The sequence below is a fragment of the Festucalex cinctus genome, chromosome 18 (genome assembly GCF_051991245.1).
Source record: "Festucalex cinctus isolate MCC-2025b chromosome 18, RoL_Fcin_1.0, whole genome shotgun sequence".
Lineage (NCBI taxonomy): Eukaryota > Metazoa > Chordata > Actinopteri > Syngnathiformes > Syngnathidae > Festucalex > Festucalex cinctus.
Genome location: NC_135428.1, coordinates 24,031,878 through 24,055,192, shown reverse-complemented (window position 1 = coordinate 24,055,192; position 23,315 = coordinate 24,031,878). Strand labels below are relative to the sequence as shown.

General features: G+C 41.6%; 1 protein-coding gene across 8 annotated transcripts in view; it reads right to left on the bottom strand.

Annotated features, from left to right (window-relative positions):
- Positions 1–23,315, bottom strand: part of dscama (Down syndrome cell adhesion molecule a) — a 703,869-nt gene that overhangs the window by 233,113 nt on the left and 447,441 nt on the right. For all 8 annotated transcript variants that reach the window (XM_077504132.1, XM_077504133.1, XM_077504134.1 and 5 more), the window contains one exon: positions 11,605–11,784. In XM_077504132.1, the coding sequence (XP_077360258.1) occupies positions 11,605–11,784 (180 nt within the window). The remainder of the gene's footprint in view (positions 1–11,604; positions 11,785–23,315) is intronic.

The following is a 23,315-nucleotide window of genomic DNA, read 5'->3' as shown; positions in this document are numbered from 1 at the left end:
GGGGCAACTTGACAGGATGAAGACGAGAGTGAACTTGACTGAGACGAGGACGACTTGACCAGAGACCAAACACAGTTGTTCCAAAACTTGACTTGATTTGACAGTGCACCAGCAACGACACCAACACGACAAGACAGGACAGGACAGTGCTCCAACACTGACTGAACAAACACCATTGACACTTGTATATACCCCAACACTAACAAGACACACCTAGGGAAACACAACAGGCTGAGGGCACTGATTGCTTACACCTACTGGGAAGGGAAGACACATGCAGGTGGACAAAGTTAACAATAACGAGACACGGGGAGAACTCAGGGCAAAACACCGCAACAACACTTAAAACTAAAAAAAACCCAACCACCCGGAACCAAAACATGACACCCGGAACACCCAGCGAGGCGTAGCACAGCTGCCAAATTGACAAACATAGTATAGTCTTAAGAATTAAGATGTGCCCGTTTTTAGGCCGATCACAGTCTACTGTTACCAAATGGCCAGATGTGCCAGGGGCAAGGCAGCTCCATGCAATGAGGTACAACACAGCCCCAAACTAGACTTGCCCCTGCACTGAATTGAAGTTGTGCCTGATTTTACGCTGAGCGCATAGGCATTAGTCTACAAAAAAAAAAAAAAAAAAAAAGGACCTGGAGTCTGTCCAATTGCAAAAAAATAAATAAATACATGGCAATAGAGGGCGCATGTTCACATTTGTGGCCCTCACAATAATCAAAGGTTCCCATCTATGCTGCCATGACATCGCTACTCATTGCATCCCAGAGGAACTTCATGTGTTTACCTTCATATAACCAGTTATTTACATGTTAATTAGCTGTTTTATCTGTTTTGTTGTTGTTTGTTTGTTTATTTGTTTGTTTTACACAATTACAACTACTGGCCTCCATTTTATTTTTTATTTTTGAAAATTATACCCTTACACAGATTCTTGTTAGCACTTCCGATAATATATTAAGGGCACTGTTATTAGCTTGAAAAATATTTCAGTTATAATGTCTTCATTAGTGTACAAACTGAACAGGACCGTGTTACTAGCTGCCTCGCAGGCCAATGTTGGCCACGGGGTACTCTGGCTCCACGTCGCCATGAGAGCCAGACAAAAGATGACAGGTATAGCTCCATGCCCCGCAGCCACTCTGTAAGTAGGTGCTGGGGATGCGCCAGCCAAGATGGGGGGGGGTTGGGGGAAAGTGGAGAGCTCTGGCAATTGCACAGAGATGACTAGTTCACTGGGCAACTGCAATGTAGTGAAATAATGTCCTTAGCTGCACAATTGGCTTGGACATGGAGCACAAGAACAAATGTATGCCTGGAGACTGGGTGGGGAGCTGAGAGGGGGTTGTCGTGGATGCAGATGAGTAAAGAAGATGAAAGAGATACAAATCAGGGAGAGAGAGACTTCCTAATGCTTGTTTGAACAGTGCTGTTCAGTGACCAAAAGGCCATTTAGCACTTCTCATACACACCTCATTATGTTCTCTGACTCGTTTGCCGTGTCTCCAGACATTACGGTGCCTAATTGGCTTAATTGGTCTTAATTGGCAATGATAAACACTGAGTTGACTGACTCTGTTAGCATCCACTGTGGATTGGTAATGATTTGCCTGAAGTGCATCTGTTTTGGAGGTAATAATGCTTGACGGGTAAGCACATAAAAAAAATCATTATCTTCCACCTGCATCCAGTAATGGATTATTAGGTACATAAGATGCTGTTTGATACTTGGGAGTATCCTACTGCTGTTAGTGCAGTGGTAAAGTCAATACAAGATGATGCACGCCGTATTACAATGAGACATTAGCCTGAAAACAAGCACTCATAACAATGTAAGTGCCAAGCTAGGGTATTACAATAGCTGCAATTCATTTACCAGGAGTAGAAAAGCGTAATCTATCCAACCCACTGCGTCAGGCTCCTGGCCCATTATTCTTTTTAATTTCTTCTGTGTAGCAGCACAGTGTTCCCTGTTTCGCGTTTTTTTTTGGGTTTTTTTTTAACATGCTTTGTTTATGATTAGGGTTTGTTTATATTTCTGTTCTTTGTGCGGCCGTATCTCTCGAACCCTACGTCTGATCTGGGACTGGACGAGACCTTTCCAACGGTGTCTGTCCCGTCGCTCCACGACATTGCATTCCTGAGATATAAAATATTTACTGTGCTTGATAACAAGTAAACTTAAAAAACATATTTTTAATGGAAAAAATGACTGTAAATGAAAAAACATAAATGATGAATGATGAGTGAAAAAACATTCATAATAAACTAAAAATCATACCAAAATTAAAAAAACATACGTATATAGCTAGAGCTGCGAGCAGCTATAAAGGGCCCACCCTCGCAGCCCGAGCCACGTTGGGGTACTGACACATTGGAAGCAGAATTTCTTCAAAAATGGCACAACAAACCTTTACATGTGGAATTTTTTTGCCAGGTGTGATGAGTGTGGAAAGCTCAATGGGTTTTGGTGAATATTAACATCTGCAAAATTCAGTGTCGTTTTTTATTTTTAGGCAATGAGTTGCCCTGATTGGTATTTTTGTAGGAGTATATATACACATCATCGCTCGTACTCATTGCACAATGTTGCTTTTATTATCCATAGAGGCTATCAAAAATAAATAAAACAAAATAAAAAGTACATATGTTTGGATAGGTCTGATGCCAGTGAACATTTTGAGTGGTGGAAAGTAAAAGAATATTCATAAATGACTTAGTTATCACACTTATAATGAGTTTACAAATTTTGTACAAAATACCACATGTGTTTTTTTTTTTATGCGTCAAGGTCTAGGTGGCGCTATATTTTTAACTGAATGTTGTCATTGCGATACCTTCAGACCTTGACTATAAACATACATGTCAAGTTTGGGAGTATGTACCGTAAGTTCGTAGATGTCATAAGGGCTGGACTCTCATCAAATGTGTGAAATTTTGAAAAGAGAGGATCATCTGGGTCAATTTAAAGCAGCTTTTATATTCACGAAAAATCATCAGACTTTGCGGCACCCTAACGCTCACACCTTAGGTGCTCGACACATGGGAGGTGACGTCGCTCGCGACAAAGCGAAAATCGCCTTCCTCCCTCCCCCTCGGCGACACGTGGCATTTGTGCATGTGAAAAATCGCGCGCGTACACATAGACGTGTAGGTCCGTGACGCGATGCCCAGAAAGTTCAAACATGTTCAACTTTTGTTGCATCGCCGAGGCTGTCGCTGAGGCTTCAACCAATCAGCAAAGATTTCATTGAGGAGCCAATGAACGCAGGGCATGCTAGACAGCAAAATAGGAGGATCTAATTTTAGCAGTGTCCGACCATCCAGTTTTGTATGATACTTCACACAATGATTTCCGTGACGTAGACAGGACACTTAGCAACAATAGTTCAGTTAATTCCAGTAATATATTGTAATCGTCATCCTCGAACTATGTAGTGGAACGTCCGTTTACAATGATTCCCTCCAATTTAATAGCCAATCAAATCTGTTGTCAACAAGCCGCACTAGAGGGTGACGTCAGTCGGTGCCGCCGTCGCAACTGCTTGTCGCTTCCCGTGTGCGGCGACAAGTAACTCGTCGCCTTCAACGAGCTCGGCACAGAAGCTAACAATGTAAAGTATGACATTTGTCACCACTAGGTGGCGCTATATGTATAACTGAATTTTATCATAAAGATGTTTTCAGGCCGTGACTATTAAGTTGCATGAGAAGTTTGGGATTTTTTGGAGCTTGTACATGAACATATACTGTACATCTTAAGATGAAACCTGCTAAAGTTGAAGACGATCTACAAATACCAAAGTAAATCAAAATGGCGGACTTCCTGTTTGGTTTAGCATCTACTTTAGCAATACATTTCAGTCTTTCCCCGGGATTACACCGGATGCGTGTGCGTTGCGTCTCCGCTCCGCTGCGTCATGATTGCGTGCTCTGGACGCGTCAATTTTTTGTCCAACTCATACCGGCTGCGCACAGCTGCGGTCCGGCAGCTCCATCGCCGACAACTTCCCGCCGTGTCTCGTGTGTTCGCGCGCGATAATGTGGCATTAAAAACAAAGACAAAGACACAGAAGGTCTATGCTCAACAAAGAAGCAGAAAGAGAGGTAGACTTACTTTCTTTGACTGAACTCGCCGTCCACTCCTGCTAACGTTCCATGCAGCATTCCTTCTCAAGTTGTACTTATAAAAAGGATGTGCCGTGTCATATCTAATTTTGTTGCTTTCCACCTCGGTTATAAATCTCTCCTTGTCCATGTTCGCCGGTGTTTAAACAGTGAATTAAGTGTTAAGCATTATGATGTTTTGCTGACATGATTGCGAAATAGGAGCTGGCGAGTGTTTTATTCTGAAAAGTAACCGTAAATTTATTTTGAAACTGCGTCGGTCTTCCTGTCCCACTCGATGTGTTCTGTGCTAGCTATGCGCAGTCCTTTGTGCCTGTATGCTTGGTTTGTTCACCTGTGTCACACGACCTTCACCAAATGTATCACAGTGATACATATTCTTCAGTTTGTTTACTCAAAAGCTACACTTCGGCAACCGATAATACAAAGCGAAGATCATGCGTCAGCTTGTGTGCCTCCCTAATTGGCCTCCTAAGCCTCTTAAGTAGCCACTCAAATGGTGACGGCTGTCCTGGATAAACAACATAAAAACCGTGTGTGCTGAATATAACAGCGCCCCGACGGGTTCAACATTGCATCTATCAAGAAACAGAAAAGCTTTTTGGGGTTTTAATGAACCGTCTGCACAGTAACACACTAACAGGTGAGGGGAGATTCAGATTACTATGGAGAGCAATGAACACCGGTAAGGGCAACACGCGTATCACAACAACAGCCTGCATCTTTGGGAGCAGCGCAGATTGCACCAGAGGGATTGCTGACAACGATTGCACACCAACACACTAAAAAAGCGGATAGACCGAACACAGGACTGAGTTATGTTGTTTGAGCGCTGCCACATTTTTGCTGTAATGCAGTAAACCGCAGACCTCCATCATGGTAACATGAAAATACATTTGTACTCTTGTTCTTCAATAAATGTGATGCATTTTCACAAATTTAGGTTTATGGGTGTATTCAGACCAGAAAAGTCCTTTCGTCCGCTTACTTGGTCCGGACCAAAAGCGGACTTTTATTTTTTTTTAGTTTGGTGCGGTTCATATTCACACTGTGCTTTTTGCAAGCGGACTATATTGCGTAATCACATCGACCCACGTGACGATCCGGGCTCCCATTGGACAAAAATGACGAGGGCTGTACGTGTACGAAACCCGTAAATAGCGGAAAATGTGAAATTCCGACGTGCTGCATTACTGCTCTGCATATTTGTGGGGTTACTAGATGCAAGATATATGCGAGCGTCAAGGGCAGCTCATTCAACAGAGGCACCGCCACGCTGTTTCTAATTTTGGAACGCGTCGTCGATTGCTGTAGTAAACAGAGGAGCAGTTGTGCTCCGCTTACCCCGCCCCCACCACAACATGCTGACAGCAGCGTGGCTAAACAGAATACGGATGATTATGAATGAATTTAGCACAATATTCACTACCGGGCAAAATTCCCCCCCCCCGCGATACTTGACTACGATGGCTTGTTAAGCCCAAAAAGGCGCATATGTCCAGCAGTTGGAGCGGATCAGCCGTGGTTTGTATTCAGACTGCAAAGCGAACCACGCCAAGTGCGTTTGGAAGCGGACCGAGACCACCTCAAAAGGTCGGTCTCGGTCCGTTTGTTTAGTCCGCACCAGGATTAGTTTGTGCGTGTGTTCAGGCCTGCACAAAAGTTGGGAAACGAACTCTGGTCCGTTTAAAGCAGACGAAACAGTGCAAGTCTGAATACACCCTATGCCTCCGATAATGAAAATTGAGAAATTAATATTTTCTAATTCTACACTTAAGTCACCTTCAAATGACGTATAATGCATGGTAGTACCTCAAAAAAGGATGACGTTAGAGCAATTTCAATATAGCCAGGTTGAAATCCCTCGTTTTGAGAAAAAACAAGTTTAAAGTTTTTGGCAGGTACATCTTGTAAAGGTCCATAGCAACCAGTACCTTAGAAAAAAGATATTTATGCCAAACTTTCAGGAAGTGTTGGGAGGCCCCTGTAAAGTCAATTCCAATAGCACAGTACTTCTCAATTTTCTGTCATGCCGCCCCCCCAGTAAGAAGAAAACACCTCGCAGGACAAACGCGCCCCCCTTGATGGAGTCTTGCGCCCCCCTGGGGGGGCCCGCCCCACTATTTGAGAAGCACTGCAATAGCAGGTAAGGACATTATTCAATCATTCATTCAATTCATCATTCATTTTAACTCTAAAATTTGAGGAGCTATGTCAACTGATGAAACCGGGAAAAAAATGCTGATTTTGGTATCAAGACCAAAACAACTTTGAAGATCACATATAAGCTTACAGTTCATCGTTTGGGCAATCATCTGTCAAAGTTTTCTTGTATAACTCTTACTACTTTGTGTGTGTGCGTGTTTATGTGTGGTGTGCGTGCGTGTGTGCGTGTGTTTAATCTATTGAGATCAAATTCTGTAATGGGAAATTTTATTTAAAAATTTGGTGTCAAAAGATTATTTACCATGCTGTGAAAAAAGTTTACTAATATGGGCGAATTCCCATGCACCCTCGATGACCCTGCCAAGGCTGTAGAACTGGTCCACTGTTCCATATGAAAACCACACTGCTCCTCGTATCTCGATACGCAGGTTGCGATTCGATTGAAAAATGATATCTTTCAGAGCAGAATGGCTCGATGCGGTTCGATTAAGTCTGGGAATGATATGATTTTCGATTCAATACGGTTCATTTTAATATTCAAAACTTATAGTGACATTTGTTGCTTGTGGACGTTAATCTTAAAACACCACAAATTTTTACAGCATCTTCAAACATGTTAAAAATACAACTTCTATATTTTCATATATTGAATCAATTATTTAAATAGAAAATGTCTTCTATGTCAAAAATGTCTTCTATATTTTCATCTATTGAATCAATTATTTAAATAGACCGCAACAAAGGGCTTGGTGATATGACTGAAAAATGTATCACAGTTTAAGTATTTATTAGTCGTTATTGACAGTTATGATTGGGGGTTTTTTCTATTAAAAATAAGGATTAGGAAAAGAAAAGGCTGATAATTTACCGTAATTTGAAATATAAATATTTAACCTTTAAAAAGACACCAACACAATGAAACAGAATATGTGCACAATATGTGGTGTTTTAGAAACATAAATTTGAGACATGAAATAAACCTACTGTCCAGCCAAAAGAAATATAAAGCCACCTTATGGAACAATACATCTATCAAACACATTTTAAGCACTTAATATATCCAAAAATACTACCAAAAGTGATCTTCCATTTTTATCAACAATTTTTGTTTTTCTTTTGCCATCACATTAATTTTTGGTTAATGTACGACGTCTTATTTATTTATTTATTTAATCTGAGACACAATGATGACCACGGAATCACTACTGTTCATTTTGAGTTTGATGACGTAATTGCGGGCACGTCTCATTCTCTTATCTGCTTCTCATGCTAGTTGTGTACATTGACAGGGAAAAAAAGATATGCTTGCGATGTGCTTTTAGCTTAGCTGGTGTGTTGGCTGTGGGACATACCTGTGTAGTTTGAATCCATGCATTGGATCGTCACAGGAGTTATTCTTTTGGGTCGCGCGCAGTACCAACACCAGGACATACAAGTGCACCGAGAGGACTCGATAGCCATGGGAAATACCGAGATGTACGGGCTTCTGCTACTGTCTCCAGTTGCATGTTTTCACTCGTGACGCACGCACACTATCCCATGCCGTGTCGCAAGCCCGGCAAATGGGCCCTTGGAACTACTACTTACTACCAAAATTAATAGCACATTCCTACGCTTATCCTCGGCAACCTGTAAAAGTAAATAAAACATCAATCTACACAATATTGATTTGTGGAGGTGACAGCGTTTTTGTTCCTCCTAAGAGCTCACATATATGTCAGTAAAGTCCCAAATATTGTGCAAATCGCTTTTATGTTTTCACAGGTTGAAGGTATGAACGCGGACAAGAGTAGGAATGTGCATATGAATTTGGGGGGCCATTAGTTACCGTTTTCGGACACTACATGACATCAGAATGCGATAAAACAAGCGAGGAAATGATATTGCTTGCGCTTCTTTAACTCATTCACTCCCAGCCATTTTCACAGATGCAATCCTGTTCGCTCCTGACTGTTTTACTGGATTTTGACTGATTTTGCAAGGCCCAAAGATATTGTGTTCTATTGCTATAAAAGCATGGAACCTATCAAAAGAAAGATTAAAGTCTCTTCTTTCATCTGTTTGTTCTATCTGTTTCCGTTTTGCACCAATTAGCATTAGAAGAGAGCTAAGTTTCATCAGTTTTCACAAATCTATTTAAAATTGTAAGTAATTTAGCTTTTTTTCTACATGGCCCTGGTTGATCTCCTTTGCTCTGCTTCCACCTGCTGGCCGTTTGTGTAATAACTACCATTTCTGCAACCGTTCTTTGCAGTTGAGAGGCTGCATCAAAGCCTTCTGTATGCTCTATCATAAAAAACAAATACAAAAAACAAAAAACAAAACAAAAACAAAAAACATCGTATAAATACATCTTTGGGACATTGAAAACATAAAAAAAAAAAAAAACGTATTGGGAGCAAAGGAGTATTTTAGTCGTGACGTCAGCGTCCGCTCAGACATACTTCCGGGTCCAAGTGCTGAAATGACTAGTTCTTTTCACAATGCCTCACAGCCTCAGTGCTGTGTGTACCTCGCTGTTTACACCGAACTGGGACCAAAACAACGACAAAACTGTCATTCTAGCGCTTTCCCCCCAGCGACAAAGACAAGAGGAAATCGTTGCAGTTGATAAGGTAAGTTGTCATTTGAAGAAATATATAGAAAACTAAGTTTATCGCCGATGTTAGCGTTAGCGTCGATGTTAGCGTTAGCGCACCCCCCGTCGTAACGGTACGAAAGCAACATAGGCAGATATTTCATTTCTTTAGTTTGGTCAATCTGCTACAAAACTACAATCCACCTCAAGGATCGATGTATTGCACATTTTTAGATGCTTTCATGATGAATACAGTTTAAATCAGGGCACATGTAGCCTATGTAGCCTACTGTCTATGTAGCCTAGAGCACGACAACCCTGTCTGTAAAGAGATGGCGAGTAACTGGGGAGGTTTTATGAGTCAGATGAACTAATTACATAATCATAGTTCAGACAATCTGCATTCTTATACATTGCTAGTCCATGGTTTGCTTCCACCTCCTATACACTACAATATTTTGATGCAATCATGAAAAGACTACATTACACAATGTAGATTCATCCTCTTTTTGTTGTGTTGCTATACCTATTCTCTTGTTGATTCATGTTGTTGGTTTAAAAAAACCTAGTAAAATAATAATCACAAAACATTAGACTAGAATGTAGTTTTGAATTTTTCCAAAGTTTTGTCAAAACGCTTATAGTATATATAGGAGGCATAAATGACCATCAAAAACAAAATGATACATTATGATCTCTCATCTCCCTTCTATTTACAGGCGTGCCAACTTCACACCAAATGCCAACTCAAAGATGTGCAGTTGGCATTTCCCAGATGAAAAAGCTGGTGGGCCAATCCGATTTGCATGGAACCAGGGCAAGACTTTTCCAAGCCACCTCAGCCATGCACCCAAAAGGAAAAAAAGCAATGATTCCACTTCCTACCAGTGTTCAAGAGGAAGAAGAAACATCAATGTTTATCTTGTAATGCTTCAACTATTTAAAGAAAGAATCCTGTTTAATAAAAGATCCTGTTCAATAAAGAATTTCGTGTACACTACAAATAATGAATTTTTACATTAATTACTTACCTCGTGATGTAGATGGTATCATCATAGACATTCTCGGCGATAATCTCGTCAGATTTTGGTGGCTTAGCCTTTTTCCACGCACATTCCACATCCGTGTGTGACGTAAATACTATGGTTTTTAACTATAGTATTTATTATGTATGTTTTTTATGTTTATTGATTTAATGCCTATTTTTTTGTTGTTGTTTTTTAAACTTGCGAGTGTGCCATTGAAATGCCCCTCGGGGACAAAAGTGTTTTTGAAATTGAATTGGCAAAAAAATAAAAAAATAAATCATTCTTCTCCACCCAAATCAGTAAAGCTGCCATATGATGGCACTTGTCTTTGCCAAGTGGGCACCGGCATGTGCTGTACTTCACCTGCTGACTTTCTACGTGCACCTGTATTGAGAACAACTACATCCCTCACACCAACCCTAACCTTTTAAAAATCGCATTTGCAATAGCCCGGGGGGGTGGGCTTTTCATTAACCAGAACATGGAACATGCTAAAGAACGTTGCATAATAATTTCATATACCTGGACAAGATATGAAAGGCCAGGGAATGTGGTGGCAACAACCATAAAGATCATGGTACACTGAAAGCTAGCCCTGGTCCATAGCCTAATGCACTTTACTGCTGTTGCATTTATGATTGGATGGATGGATGGATGGATGGATGGATGGATGGATGGATGGATGGATGGATGGATGGATGGATGGATGGATGGATGGATGGATGGATGGATGGATGGAGATGCAACTGCAGTAAGGTGCATTAGGCTATGGTCCAGGTATGACTGAAAGTTCGCTTTGGATCAAGTCTGTCATATCTGTATTGTATCACATCAAACTTCAGAAAAAAACAATTTGTCAACAAAACAAATCTATGACAGTCTTCACCCAAGGCTAATGAAAAGCCACTGAACGTGGGATATAATGTTAAGAGCCAGGATTCCTAACAACACCTAGCTGTCCCTGTCAACTCACCTCGACATCATATATTTTCTTTTTCATGGATGCTTGCACTTTACCCTTAATAATACCCCCTGGGAGAAGATTTAAATTTACAACTCTACCTGAGTTAAAAGCATTAAGATCCTTTTTAACTCATAATTTGTTATTTTTCGAAAAAGGACGTAATTGTAAAAAGATTCACTGGTTCAATTGTCGCTTTTTAAAATGGCAAGTAAATGGGGGCTGGTGCCCCTTGGACCCGGAAGAAAGATTGAACTACAAAATGACGTCAGACTAAAATACCGGAATGAGTTAAGTGACGTCGACAGAGTGAGATGCGGAAACAGGCAGTTTTGGGCGGGCCAAAATGTGTGAATGTAGTCATGTAACCACGTGTTAAATCACTACAGTTTTTTTTTAGGGAATGCTGACATTTTCACATAGAGATCTTTATAAGTGGCCATGTTCAGCTGATTAAATTGTCCCTTTAATGAAGAGAAGTGAATTCCTTGGCCACACAGCGATTAAATGCTATATACTTTCTCCAAGAGATGTGATTGTTGTGTATGTTTCTTTCATGGGATTCACTGACGCAAAAAGCATCGAGCAAGCACTATGACAACTCTGTGGACAAAAATCGACCTTAACTCGCTTTAACTTATGTGCTTGAGAGTTAACTGTCATTTTCGAATCTTACATTTTTTTTGTGGGAATGACTTACAGGTGTTGTTTATCAAGACAAGACTTACTTTTGACATTGAGGTACATGGACTTGCTGACATCAGCCCCAACATCATTGCTCACTCTACATAGGTAGAAACCACTGTCTTCTTCCAGCACGTGTTTGATGAGCAATGAGCCATTGACCAGCACCTCGATGCGAAAGCCTGAGTTGAGAGCGATGGGTTTGAATTGAGGGACTCCAGCACCTATGGGAAAACAAGTACAATATAGTGCCTTGTTCATTCTACGTATGAATTGGTGGTGTCGGACCGAAACCTCCTATGTCACATTTGGTAAATTTATTCGTTTTTTACAAATCTATATTATTAGTCAGTCCACATATGTAGATGTTATTTTTACACATTCTTGACCAATCGAAAGTGTTCAAAATGGCTTGCTGTTGTTGAGAATTCAATGCTAACGGTAGAACAAACATTCCATTTTTAGGGTCTTCTGAAAAGTGATGATTTTTTAAGTACGAGGATTCCGCTAAACAACCAACTAATCTGGTAGCTTCAAAGCAGGGAAACTCTTGTTGTAATTTTTATACTATAATTATGTATACTTATTCATGTATCCGCCTGAGGTGTTATATATCTTCAATTACAGTAAAATAGTGATAAACTGGGATAACTTAATTTTCCTCCCAGCTCGCCAACCAAGTTTGTTTTACTGTTTTCCTTGAAGATGGAATAGTCCATTGTATGAGAAGGGAGGGAGCATTCAAAATGATCTTTATGGCTTGACAGAGACTTTTGGTTGGAGAGCAATGGCGTAAGCAGCAAATTGCAGGCTCCCGTCAACATTTCGTTTTCTATCTGTCTATACCCCGCATTAGAAACGTATAGCTGGTTATTTTGAATGCTTTCATACTTTGGAGGCACAACAGTTTGACGTGCGATGTCGAAATCCAGGGTAGCAGGAGGGACCTAGCCAAAGGAGAACTTGGCTAATGCTAGCTCAGCTACTGAAGCGGGCGGAGCATTGACGGCGACGCATGCCGCAAACTTGCTTGAAAAGTTTCGAGCACAACTCGCAGCTGATTTTAAATCCTCGTTTGCAACTTTGGAAGGCAAATTGGACACAATACAAAGTGGTTTCAGGACATGGACAATGTATCAGTGATCTCGAGTGTAATGCTAACGATGTTAGCCAACAATTAGACCAACTCGAAGCTACAAGTTCAGAGCTAGACGAAGAGAACATGCAGCTCAGGATGAAACTTTCCGATCTCGAAGGAAGAAGCAGACGTCAAAACATTCGTATGGTGGGCCTTCCGGAGTCCGTTTAATGACTATTTCCCAATATTTTATTCAAGATTATACACACATGAACCTATGGCGTGTGATTTGGAGGCATTTTTTTTTACTCTGTTGATATTCCCTCACTTGCTCCAGATGTGAGGCAAACTCTTGAAGTACCTATCTCTCAAGAAGAAATTAAGGCAGTTAGCAAAGGCACCAGGGCCCAATGGTTTCTCTGCGTTTTTTAAAAAAAAGTTTTCGGATGACTTTTCACCCATTTTGCTTTTGGTTTTTACTGATTCGTTGGGGACGGACATTCTTCCTCCTACATTCTATCAGGCTTGTATCTTTCTACTGTTAAAGAATGATAAAGACCCATTAGACTTCTGCCCTATTGTAGGCCTATATCATTATTGATTACGGACATCAAGATTTTACCAAAGCTGCTGGCTCGTCGATTGGAAAATGTGCTCCCCTCTATTATTTTGCCTGATCAAACTGGTTTTTGTTAAAAATCGCCATTCTTTTTATAATATTCAACGCTTGTTTGACATTGCCTAGACATCAAACAGTCACCTGGCAGAGTGTGCGTTCTCTATGGATGCCGAGAAGGCGTTTGATAGGGTCAATTGGGATTATTTATTTTTTTGCTTCGGAGAGATTTAGTTTTGGCCCTGTATTTTGTTCCTGGATAAAATTGTGATACATTTCTCCTTTGGCTTCAGTTTTGACAGATGGCCACTATTCAGAACATTTTAGTCTGTACCGTGGAATGAGGCAGGGCTGCCCTCTAAGCCCCCTATTATTCACTTTAGCAATAGAGCCACTAGCAATTTGGATTTGTGACAGCAGTGACATACATGGCATCCGTAGGGGTGGATTTGAGCATCGGGTCTCACTTTATGCGGACGATCTGTTGGTGTATGTTTCTGACCCACTTAGGTCATTACCTGTTATACTCCAGACTTTGGAAGATTTCGGAAAACTGTCCGGTTATAAAATAAATTTAAATAAAAGTGAACTATTTTGATTAATGATAAGGCAGTTGTTGAATTGAGTGGATTGAGTGGGGTCAGATGAAACGCCATATCATGTAAAATGAGATAACAAATTAATGGGCTAGACTCAATTCTTAGTTAGAGACCAATTGGTGTATGTAGGACTGAGAATCATTCTTTGGCCTCTGGGTGTAGTTCCTCAAAGTAACCACCAGATGCCGCCAAACCTGTACAACTAAGCCACCCACTCAACAAACGGACATACATTCCTTATAAGGTCATAGGTGTAGATAAATAGATAAATGATATCCTGAATTAAGTAATAATACACACAACACAATCTATATTCGACAATTGTTAGCCTGATTTATGGAGCAATGTTTACAGCACATTGAGCCCAACTATGAAGTATTGCTGTCTTTTCTTTTCTTTTCTTTTATTTACAAGCGATACTGTCTTTTATCGCTGATAATATTGCTGTAACTGCATTGAAAAGATTACCTGTATGTATTGTTTGATTTAACAATGATATACAAGATGTGAAACAAGAACTAGAATTAACCTGTTAAGTTTCCTGAGAGAATTTGGGATCAACATGTCATGTATATACATGTTATTCATGCTTGCTTAATTAATATATCTATGATGTTATTCATTTTAACGTTTATCATTGTCGAATAGAGCCATGACCCTTGACATATTTTCATTCAACGTTGTGTGTTTATGACTCATGTGTAAAGTATGTATGACTCATGTTTTCATTCAACGTTGTGTGTCCATGACTCAATTATAAAGAATTTATGACTCATCTTCACGACTCATCTGTGGAAAATTACTGAGAATGAGTCTCAACAAGTGCGCATTGATATGAGGAGATGCGGAAGGACACTCACCGGAAGAAATCAGTGATATGACCCAAAGTGATAAAAAGTCGTCACCAGCTGGGATCGACGCCCTTTTTCCCTGCGATGTGGTCGGGATGGAGTGTATTTCTGAAGATGGATTTACTGCTGTTGGATTTTAAGATTTTTTTACGAAGGAACTTGGACTCTTTAGCCGTGAATGGAATATTCTTCACTGATTGGGTAAAGTACAAAACTTTTATCAATAATGATGTATAATAGGAAGATATGAATGACTAATCGCGAGTTAGGGTGGGGGCCATTTAATACACTCTCATATCTTTAAATTATTTTTAGCCAAAAACATCTTATTGTGAATCAGGTCTTAAGCTTTTCCGAGAAATTATCAATCTTAGAAAGCTTTTGTAAAAGGTTATATTATTCTTGATCTCCTGTTTTCTATTTTATTTTATTTTTATTGATTTAAGGTTTTATCATTAAATGTGATTTTTATGACTTATATTGGTTATTTTATTATTGACAATAAAAATGTTAAAAGACAATTTTTGAGTCAATCATTTTATTGTTTTGTCAGTCTTTATTTTATTTAGTTTTGGTTTTATTCTTTTTGGACGTTTTATAAGTCCGAGGTCATTTTATAAGACCAAATAAAATGATTGAAAAACTAATTGTGATTTAATTAGTTTATTTGTTTGTTTTAAGTTTTATTTTATTTTTTTGGACATTTTTATAAGTCCGAGGTCATTTTATAAGACCAAATAAAATGATTGAAAAACTAATTGTGATTTAATTAGTTTATTTGTTTGTTTTAACTTTTATTTTATTCCTTTTGGACATTTTTATAAGTCCGAGGTCATTTTATAAGACCAAATAAAATGATTGAAAAACTAATTGTGATTTAATTAGTTTATTTGTTTGTTTTAAGTTTTATTTTATTTTTTGGGACATTTTTATAAGTCCGAGGTCATTTTATAAGACCAAATAAAATGATTGAAAACTAATTGTGATTTAATTAGTTTATTTGTTTGTTTTAACTTTTATTTTATTCCTTTTGGACATTTTTATAAGTCCGAGGTCATTTTATAAGACCAAATAAAATGATTGAAAAACTAATTGTGATTTAATTAGTTTATTTGTTTGTTTTAACTTGTATTTTATTTTTTTTGGACATTTTTATAAGTCCGCATCAATATTATTTTTTTCCCTCTTCGAGGAGGACAACAGCAACGGACGTTTGGAAAAAGGTAAGTGCACTAGAATAACATCTAATGAGTGTCTCCATCTGTATTAATAAAGTCAAATACTCCAGCTTGATGTGTAACAAATCCGTATGATTCTAACAAGGATTATTAAATGACTAGGTCAATAACAAATGCAAACAACTTAGAAAAGTGGAGCTGCCAATTTAAGTGAGGTGTTCAGATTATCATTCCTGGGCTCTGTGTGTGTGGTTACTCACTCAGGATTGATAGGTGGATGAAAACGGATTGGCCTCATGATAAGAAGACAGTGAACAAACCTAGGTGAATCCACTTTGATATATCGGCTTATCTAATTCCCGTCTCCTCACGCTGACGCCTTAGAGCTGGTGAGGAAAAAGGGGAATTTCTAACCCTTTAATTGGAGAGTCGATCAGGACATATTTCCCGATTTAAGTCCTGCGGGTAAGCGGAAGTTGACATGTGGCGCCCAACGTGGGGCTCCGATTGACTCATTTTTGTCAAAATCGGGATCGATCGAAGCCCAAACAGGAACCCGAGTGAGCGCGGCTCTGAGCGGAGGGCACAGTGCTTAGAGCTGATAGCGAACTCGCTGATAAATTGTCATGTCATACGACCCTGAGCTAACACAAAATAGTCTCTTTGATGAATAGTGTTTCATGGAAAAGAACTTCTTTAATTGTGAAAATCTAGTGTGATTTTTTAGTTAAAGTTGATTGTACTATTTTGTGTTAAAGGAACGGTGGCTGGCTCCCCAGGAGACTTGCACTCTAAGAGAAGTTGAGTGTGAGAAAGCCATTCAAAGTGAATGGGCTTTTACAGCGACCTGCTGCTCTGGTCGACTGTGAAGGTACTGATAGTGTACCTGGTAGAGCGCGCTGCGCCGCGCTTTCCTGAGGGAGGGGTTGAGTCAAGGGGTGGTTCAGGCCAGTCCATAAAAAGAAGGAGGGCTTGAACAGTTAGAGTTAATGTTGAGAGGCTGCTCGGAGAGAGGCAGTCTCTTCTAGACTTGTGATGTTAAACTATGGTTTGCGCTATTTAGGCTTTTCATATTGGGTGCGGTTGCCCATTTTATTGGTTTGTTATCTCAGGTATCCATTTGTAGCAAAACTACCATACTCTTTGCTTAGTTATTGCGGGGTGCCTGAAGATATTTATAGTCCCTTATCTTGGATAGCGGACTCAGTGTCAGAGGCTGACGCTGCAAACCTAACCCTGATTCCCTGTCTCTTGCCTTTTCTCCTGGAGTTTTTGGAAAAATTTTAAGTTTTCGGTTCCCGACAGGAGTGTCCATTGGCACGAGAAGAAAGTCGTCGAGAACCAAGGAGAAAAGGTAGGTGTTTCCACTAGACTAATGTTCTAGTGGAGGCAGCCTTTTTCGGTACCCTGACAGGAGTAGGAGTGTCCATTGGCACGAGAAGAAAGTCGACGAGAACCAAGGAGAAAAGGTAGGTGTTTCCACTAGACTAATGTTCTAGTGGAGGCAGCCTTTTTCGGTACCCTGACAGGAGTGTCCATTGGCACAAGAAGGAAGTCGTCGAGAACCAAGGAGAGAAGGTAGGTGTTTCCACTAGACTAATGTTCTAGTGGAGGCAGCCTTTTTCGGTTCCATAATAGGAGTGTCTATTGACACAAGAAGAAATCCACATCCCGGAAAGGAGAAGCGGGAAGGATTGCAACCGACCTAAAAGAATAACACACCCCACCGTTCGAGAGAGGACATCCGCCGACGAGTAAAGGTAGGAAACCCGAAGGCGGTAGTCCCGATAGAGGTAGAGGCAACGTACACGGGTACGGAGCTGAGTAGCCAGGAGCTAAAGTATGTCCCTGAACCCAAAGCGCGCGGGGAAGGCTTCGGAAATAGATAGCTCCACTCCTACAATAAGAAAGCAAAGCGGGCTATAAAACACGCTAGTGAAGTAATGGAAAGAATAATAGGGAGAAATGGGAGGGGAAAGCCCCCCAGCCCTACAGAGAGGGTAGCAGGGTTAATGCCTGCACCCCATCCTCGAGAACAACCAGATATACCAGTAGCGGTTATGCTACTGGGCGAAGGTGTAGATCGATGGCCACCAGGAGCAAGAAGGCACCTGGAAGTAAACAAGCCTTCAATCCTTCCGACGGACCTCCCAGCGGAGGTGGAAAGGTCGGTGAAGGAAACGGGGGTGTTTGCGAGTGAATTTCCCGAAGTAATGGGTCTAGCAACGATAGTAATAAACCACCCCCAAGAGGGATGCACCCCTGGGACGGTGGGCCGTTGGGTCCACTGGTGGACTGTGTTGTTGGATGTGTATAACGTAGTGGAAGTAACTAGCACCGGAGTCCAGTGGGACTCGACGATAAAAACCCTCGCTGAGAAAATGCAGATAAGGGTGGAATTAGCAAATCCCAAGGGGGCTGAAGCATTAAGCTTCAACCTCTGGGAGCAGTCGGGATTTGATCAAAAGCAGAAAGAGTTACAAAAAACGCGGAAAAGGCCAGCTGAGGCCGTTGGTGAAGAGGGCTTCGTTGATATGGGCTCATGTGTCCATGAAGAGGATGCAGGAGCATCAGAAAATGAAAGCCCAGAAGAAATTGTAAAAATGACTCCCCTGATAAGAACGGCGCCCCTGGGTGGGCTGCCGGAGGAAACAAAAAAGGTTTCAATCGGGAATGGTGTAATATTGTGCCACTATGTGGGAAGCCCCTGGCAAATACGGGGGGATGCTATAGTGATAATAACAGATAGATCACTAAAACCGCATAGTAAAGCGCTTGGAAACATTTTAAGGAAGGAAGCGGGACAAGAATATGAAGTAGAGGTTAAACAAGAATTACAAAAAGATGATCAGCGGCCAATAATAGCGGCAAAAACTAGTGGCGGGAACACTCCCTACGGCATGATAATACACGTGCCAGGGACAGAGTGGAACCCCAAAATTGATCAGTCACAATATGCGGACGAGATGGCAAAAGCATTGGAGAGGGGGGTCGACAAAGCGTTAGGAGAAGGAGCGGAGAGAATAGTGATGGCTGTAAATTGGATTAAAACTGGAAAGATGCAGTGGCAACAGGCTGAGTCCATAGCAGTAGCAGCGTTCACTCTAAGAGCTAAGACTCCTGTAACAACACCATCGGGAGTAGAATTTGTGATAGTGATATCAAAAAATCAGAGAGAGGAGCGAGTTAAATCAGTGACAGACGAGATTTTAACCCGTACCAGACAGATGGATCGTGAACGACGCCAGCTCCAGCAATCAATAAACGGAGAACCCAGGGACTCACCCCAGTCATCATCCCCGGTTAAAACATCTCCCGTGGAAGGAAGTCAGGATCTGCCCGGGAGGTGGAGGACGAAGAGCAAGCGGGACCGAGCAGACAAACCCCAAAGGGAAAAAACAAGGCCCCAAGGGGAACGGTGACCTTTAGCCCCGTCACGTCTACCCCTGGAACAGCACGGGATCCCTTTCCGGGACAAACCCCCATGACGCCGGTGCCCCTGCCACAGGTTTCGCAAAAAAGGCATATGGGAAATGTAAACCCGATGGGACCGTTAGCGATGCCAGGAGATGGGAGCGAAGAGGAAGACGATGAAGAGCAAGCTCCTGTTTCGACCGTGATTGGCGCTAACCCCGCTGACGAAGACCAAGACTCAACCTCATCAGAAGATGACGGGCAACCCTGGCCAGAACCCGAAAATAGTTACAAGACCAGTTAATAAAAGAAAGAAAAATCCTCAACCTACGTTTGACGTGTACCAATCCTCAGCAAGGGTAGCTAGAGATCTTAACCTGGGATGGATCGAGACAAAGGATGGGCGAAAAGCTTACATACCCGAGGCAGGGCAAGTAAATCGCCCCTATCCACCTGCCTGGCTCAATAAGCTAGATAGTAAAATGCCTCTAACTATGCGAATAATTTATCGCGAGGCTATTAACATTTTACAGGCTCCGCCATATACCACATTATTAATTCACCAAGACCCGACTAAGAATTTCAGGGATGGCTACGTGGCGGTGGCACATGATTTTATGTTGAGAAGGCTTAAAAAAGCAATAAATAATAAAGCAAAATGTGAGCTGAGAGCCGACGATGACCTAAATTCAGATTCGGATAATGATGGAGCAGCGGTTACTGTAACGGTACCAGCCGCCCCAAGAACCTCTTTGAACCAACAGTCCCAATATGTGACACAGCTGGGATCAACTACAATAGTACCAAACCCAGTGCCCCAACCACAGGACATGGAGGGTGATGTGCAACAATTTAAGACCTTGAAGGAGTTGGTTCGCCAAAAAGTTAGGCTAGAGACAGCTAAAGAGTATTTAGTTGAGACATGGCCTATGATTAGAGACGCCCCAGGAGGAGATGGTGCTAAGAAACTATGGCTTCAGTACATCATTGCTAGCCCCAAACGAAACACCACAACAGGTCTACGAAAGATGGGTGGACGGCGAAGATGAGGATGAAGATGCCCATATTAGCAGGGCTAGAGAGCAACTCAAAAGGGACGTTTCACTGCTAAATGTGTGGCACAAAATTAAGGAAGTTATATCTCCAAATAGGTATATCAAAGTGCTGCGGATGATTGTCAAGGACAGAGGGAACGAAGCTGTCTTTGTGAAAATGGCCCCAAATAGCACGATGCTGAAAATTGAAGACTCCGTTAAGAAGTGGGATCGCCTAACTAAGCATAACGCTGAGAAAAGGAGAACCGGACCAGTCGCTAGTCGCACCCGAGGGAACGAACAGCGGGTCCAGCAGGGAGCTCAGCAACCAGTTCAGACTGTCCCCTACGTGAGACCTCAGCAGCAGAGAACGAACGGAAATCAGAGACAGGCCACCCAGCCAGGACAGCAGACGAGGCCCCAACCAAGACAACAGCCAGCAGTGCGAAGACCAGGTCCAGCATATATGCCCAAAGAAGAATTTGACAAACTGAACCCAGAAGAAAGGAAGGCCTTCCTCGAGGCTCGCAAGGCTGCAGCCTCCGGGGGGCCTGGGAAATAATGGAAACGAAGGCACGGGTCACCCTAGAAGGGGTTTACAGAATAGGGGATAACCTTTATGCTAAGGTAGAGGGAGTGCCCTATTTAGTAGACACAGGGGCCGAGGTGTCCATGACCCGTAAAGCCTTAAAACGAATTGGACACCTAAAAGTAATGGTAGCTGATGGCTCGATTGCCAAAATGCCGGTAGGGATTTGGAAGGGAATTGTGTGGGTGTTAGGACCATACAATTTGTTGACATTAAAAGATGCAGAAGAAATGAAAATACCTAAAAATAAAAGGCAAGTTGCGAAAAAGAGATGGGAAAAACTAAAACCGAAATTGGTGAAAGTAGGCCCTACAAAAATAATACCTGACCAAGAATGGTATAAATCAGTAGACGTACCTGCCGTAAAAGCCCAACAAATCCAAGACAGCGTATTAACACTGGAAGGGAAAAAGAAATTAGGTGAAATTCTAGACAAAGCCGCCATCGCACATTTTAAGAATGATTGCGGTGATTTAGGCGCAAATTATGTGCATATTATAATTGGGGGGGTACATCCGCCAGTAAGGCAATATCCCCTCAACCCCGGAGCAGTGGCCGAAATGGAGGTAATTGTAAAAGAATTATTAGCACTTGGCATTATTCGTGAAGAACTAAACCCTATTATCAATAGCCCAATTCAAGCTGTTAAAAAACCTGAAGCGGTAGGAGGGGGATGGAGGCCAGTCATTAACTTTAAAGCTCGAAACCGCCGAACGGTGGCTAACCGAGCGAGCCTCATAAACCCCCAGGCGTCTTTAAAAACATTAAGAGTAAATAAGTATAAATCATGTATTGACATTGCGAATGGATTCTTTTCCCTAAGAATTGCCAAAGCATCACAAGGGAAAACAGCGTTTACGCATAAAGGAAAAGCATACGTTTGGCAGCGGTTGCCGCAAGGATATAAGAACTCCCCGAATGTATTTCAATCAGCTGTCTTGCATATTTTGGAAGGTCTCCCAGTCACAGTTTACATCGATGATGTGTTCATCGCTAGTGACACGGAGGAGGAACATTTGGAGATTCTGCAGGCCGTAATCGAACGAGTGACGGAGGCAGGATTAAAACTAAATCTTAAGAAGTGTCAGCTGGCCAGGTTTGAGGTAGATTACTTGGGATTCCAAGTGTCTGAAGACTTGGGGCTGTCGCAAGCGTATCGAGAGAAAATAGAACAGATTTTGCCTCCAACGTCCGAGAACGAGCTACAGAAAATATTAGGACTGTGTAATTATGTTCGAGATCATGTTCCGTATTATCAGAAATTTGCGAGACCCCTTTATGCCCGATTGCGTAAGAATCCTAATGAGAAGAAAACAAAAGATTGGCCTTGGTCAGCTAAAGACCAAGAAAATTTAGAAGGGCTCAAAAACACAGTAAAAAATGCTATACGCCTCGAACCGAGAAGCTTGGAAGTTAGGTTGGTTGCCGAGATAAAATGTGATGAAGATAATGCAATGGTAAGTGTTAGTAATGAAGGTGCCGGTGACACTAGTGACACTATGGACTTACACTATAAATAATGTTGAGAAAAAGTTTCCCCAGGAGGAGAGAGAATTAGCGGTTCTTGCTAAATATTGGGGAACATTAAAAGATCTAGCCCAAGGACAAGGTATAAAAGTTGTTACGCAGAGTCAAGTACATCGATACTTGCGTAAAGACACGCTGGAAAGTACTAAAGCAACTAATGTGAGATGGGGAAGGTGGGAAGATATCCTGCTTGACCCTGATTTAGAGATAGGACCAGCAAAATCCATATCTAAAAAACAAGCGAAAACTGTAAATAGTGAGGAGAAACCATATGAATGGATTCTATACACAGATGGATCCAAAAGGGGTGAAGACCAGTATGCCCACTGGGGCTTCATCCTGAAACACAATGGTAAAGAGATAAGCCGCCGGAAAGGTCAGACTCCTGGCAGTGCCCAAGCAGGAGAGGCTACAGCGGTGTTAGAAGGATTGTTAGAGGCCATAAGACTACACGTGAGTCGAGTAAGACTTATAACCGATAGTCACTATTGTGCTCAGGCGCTCAAAGAAGATTTATCCATTTGGGAAGAAAATGGGTTTGAAGGGGCGAGGAGTAAAGAAATTGCTCATGCTGAGTTATGGAAGAAAATAGCCGAGTTAAGGTTAAATATGACTATCGATGTTGTCCACCAGAAAGCCCACGCTAAGGAGGGGGATCACTGGAGAGGAAATGATGAAATAGATAAATACGTCCAAGAGAGAAGATTGGTAATTGTAGGAGCGGAAAAATGGGACAATACCCCCAAAGGAGGAAAAGTGGTCCCAAATTAGTTTGTGTGTGAGGTTACTAAGGCCGTACATGAAGCGCTAGGCCATGGAGGTGCCTTGCCCACAAAGAGAGAGCTGGAGAAACTGGAACTTTGGATCCC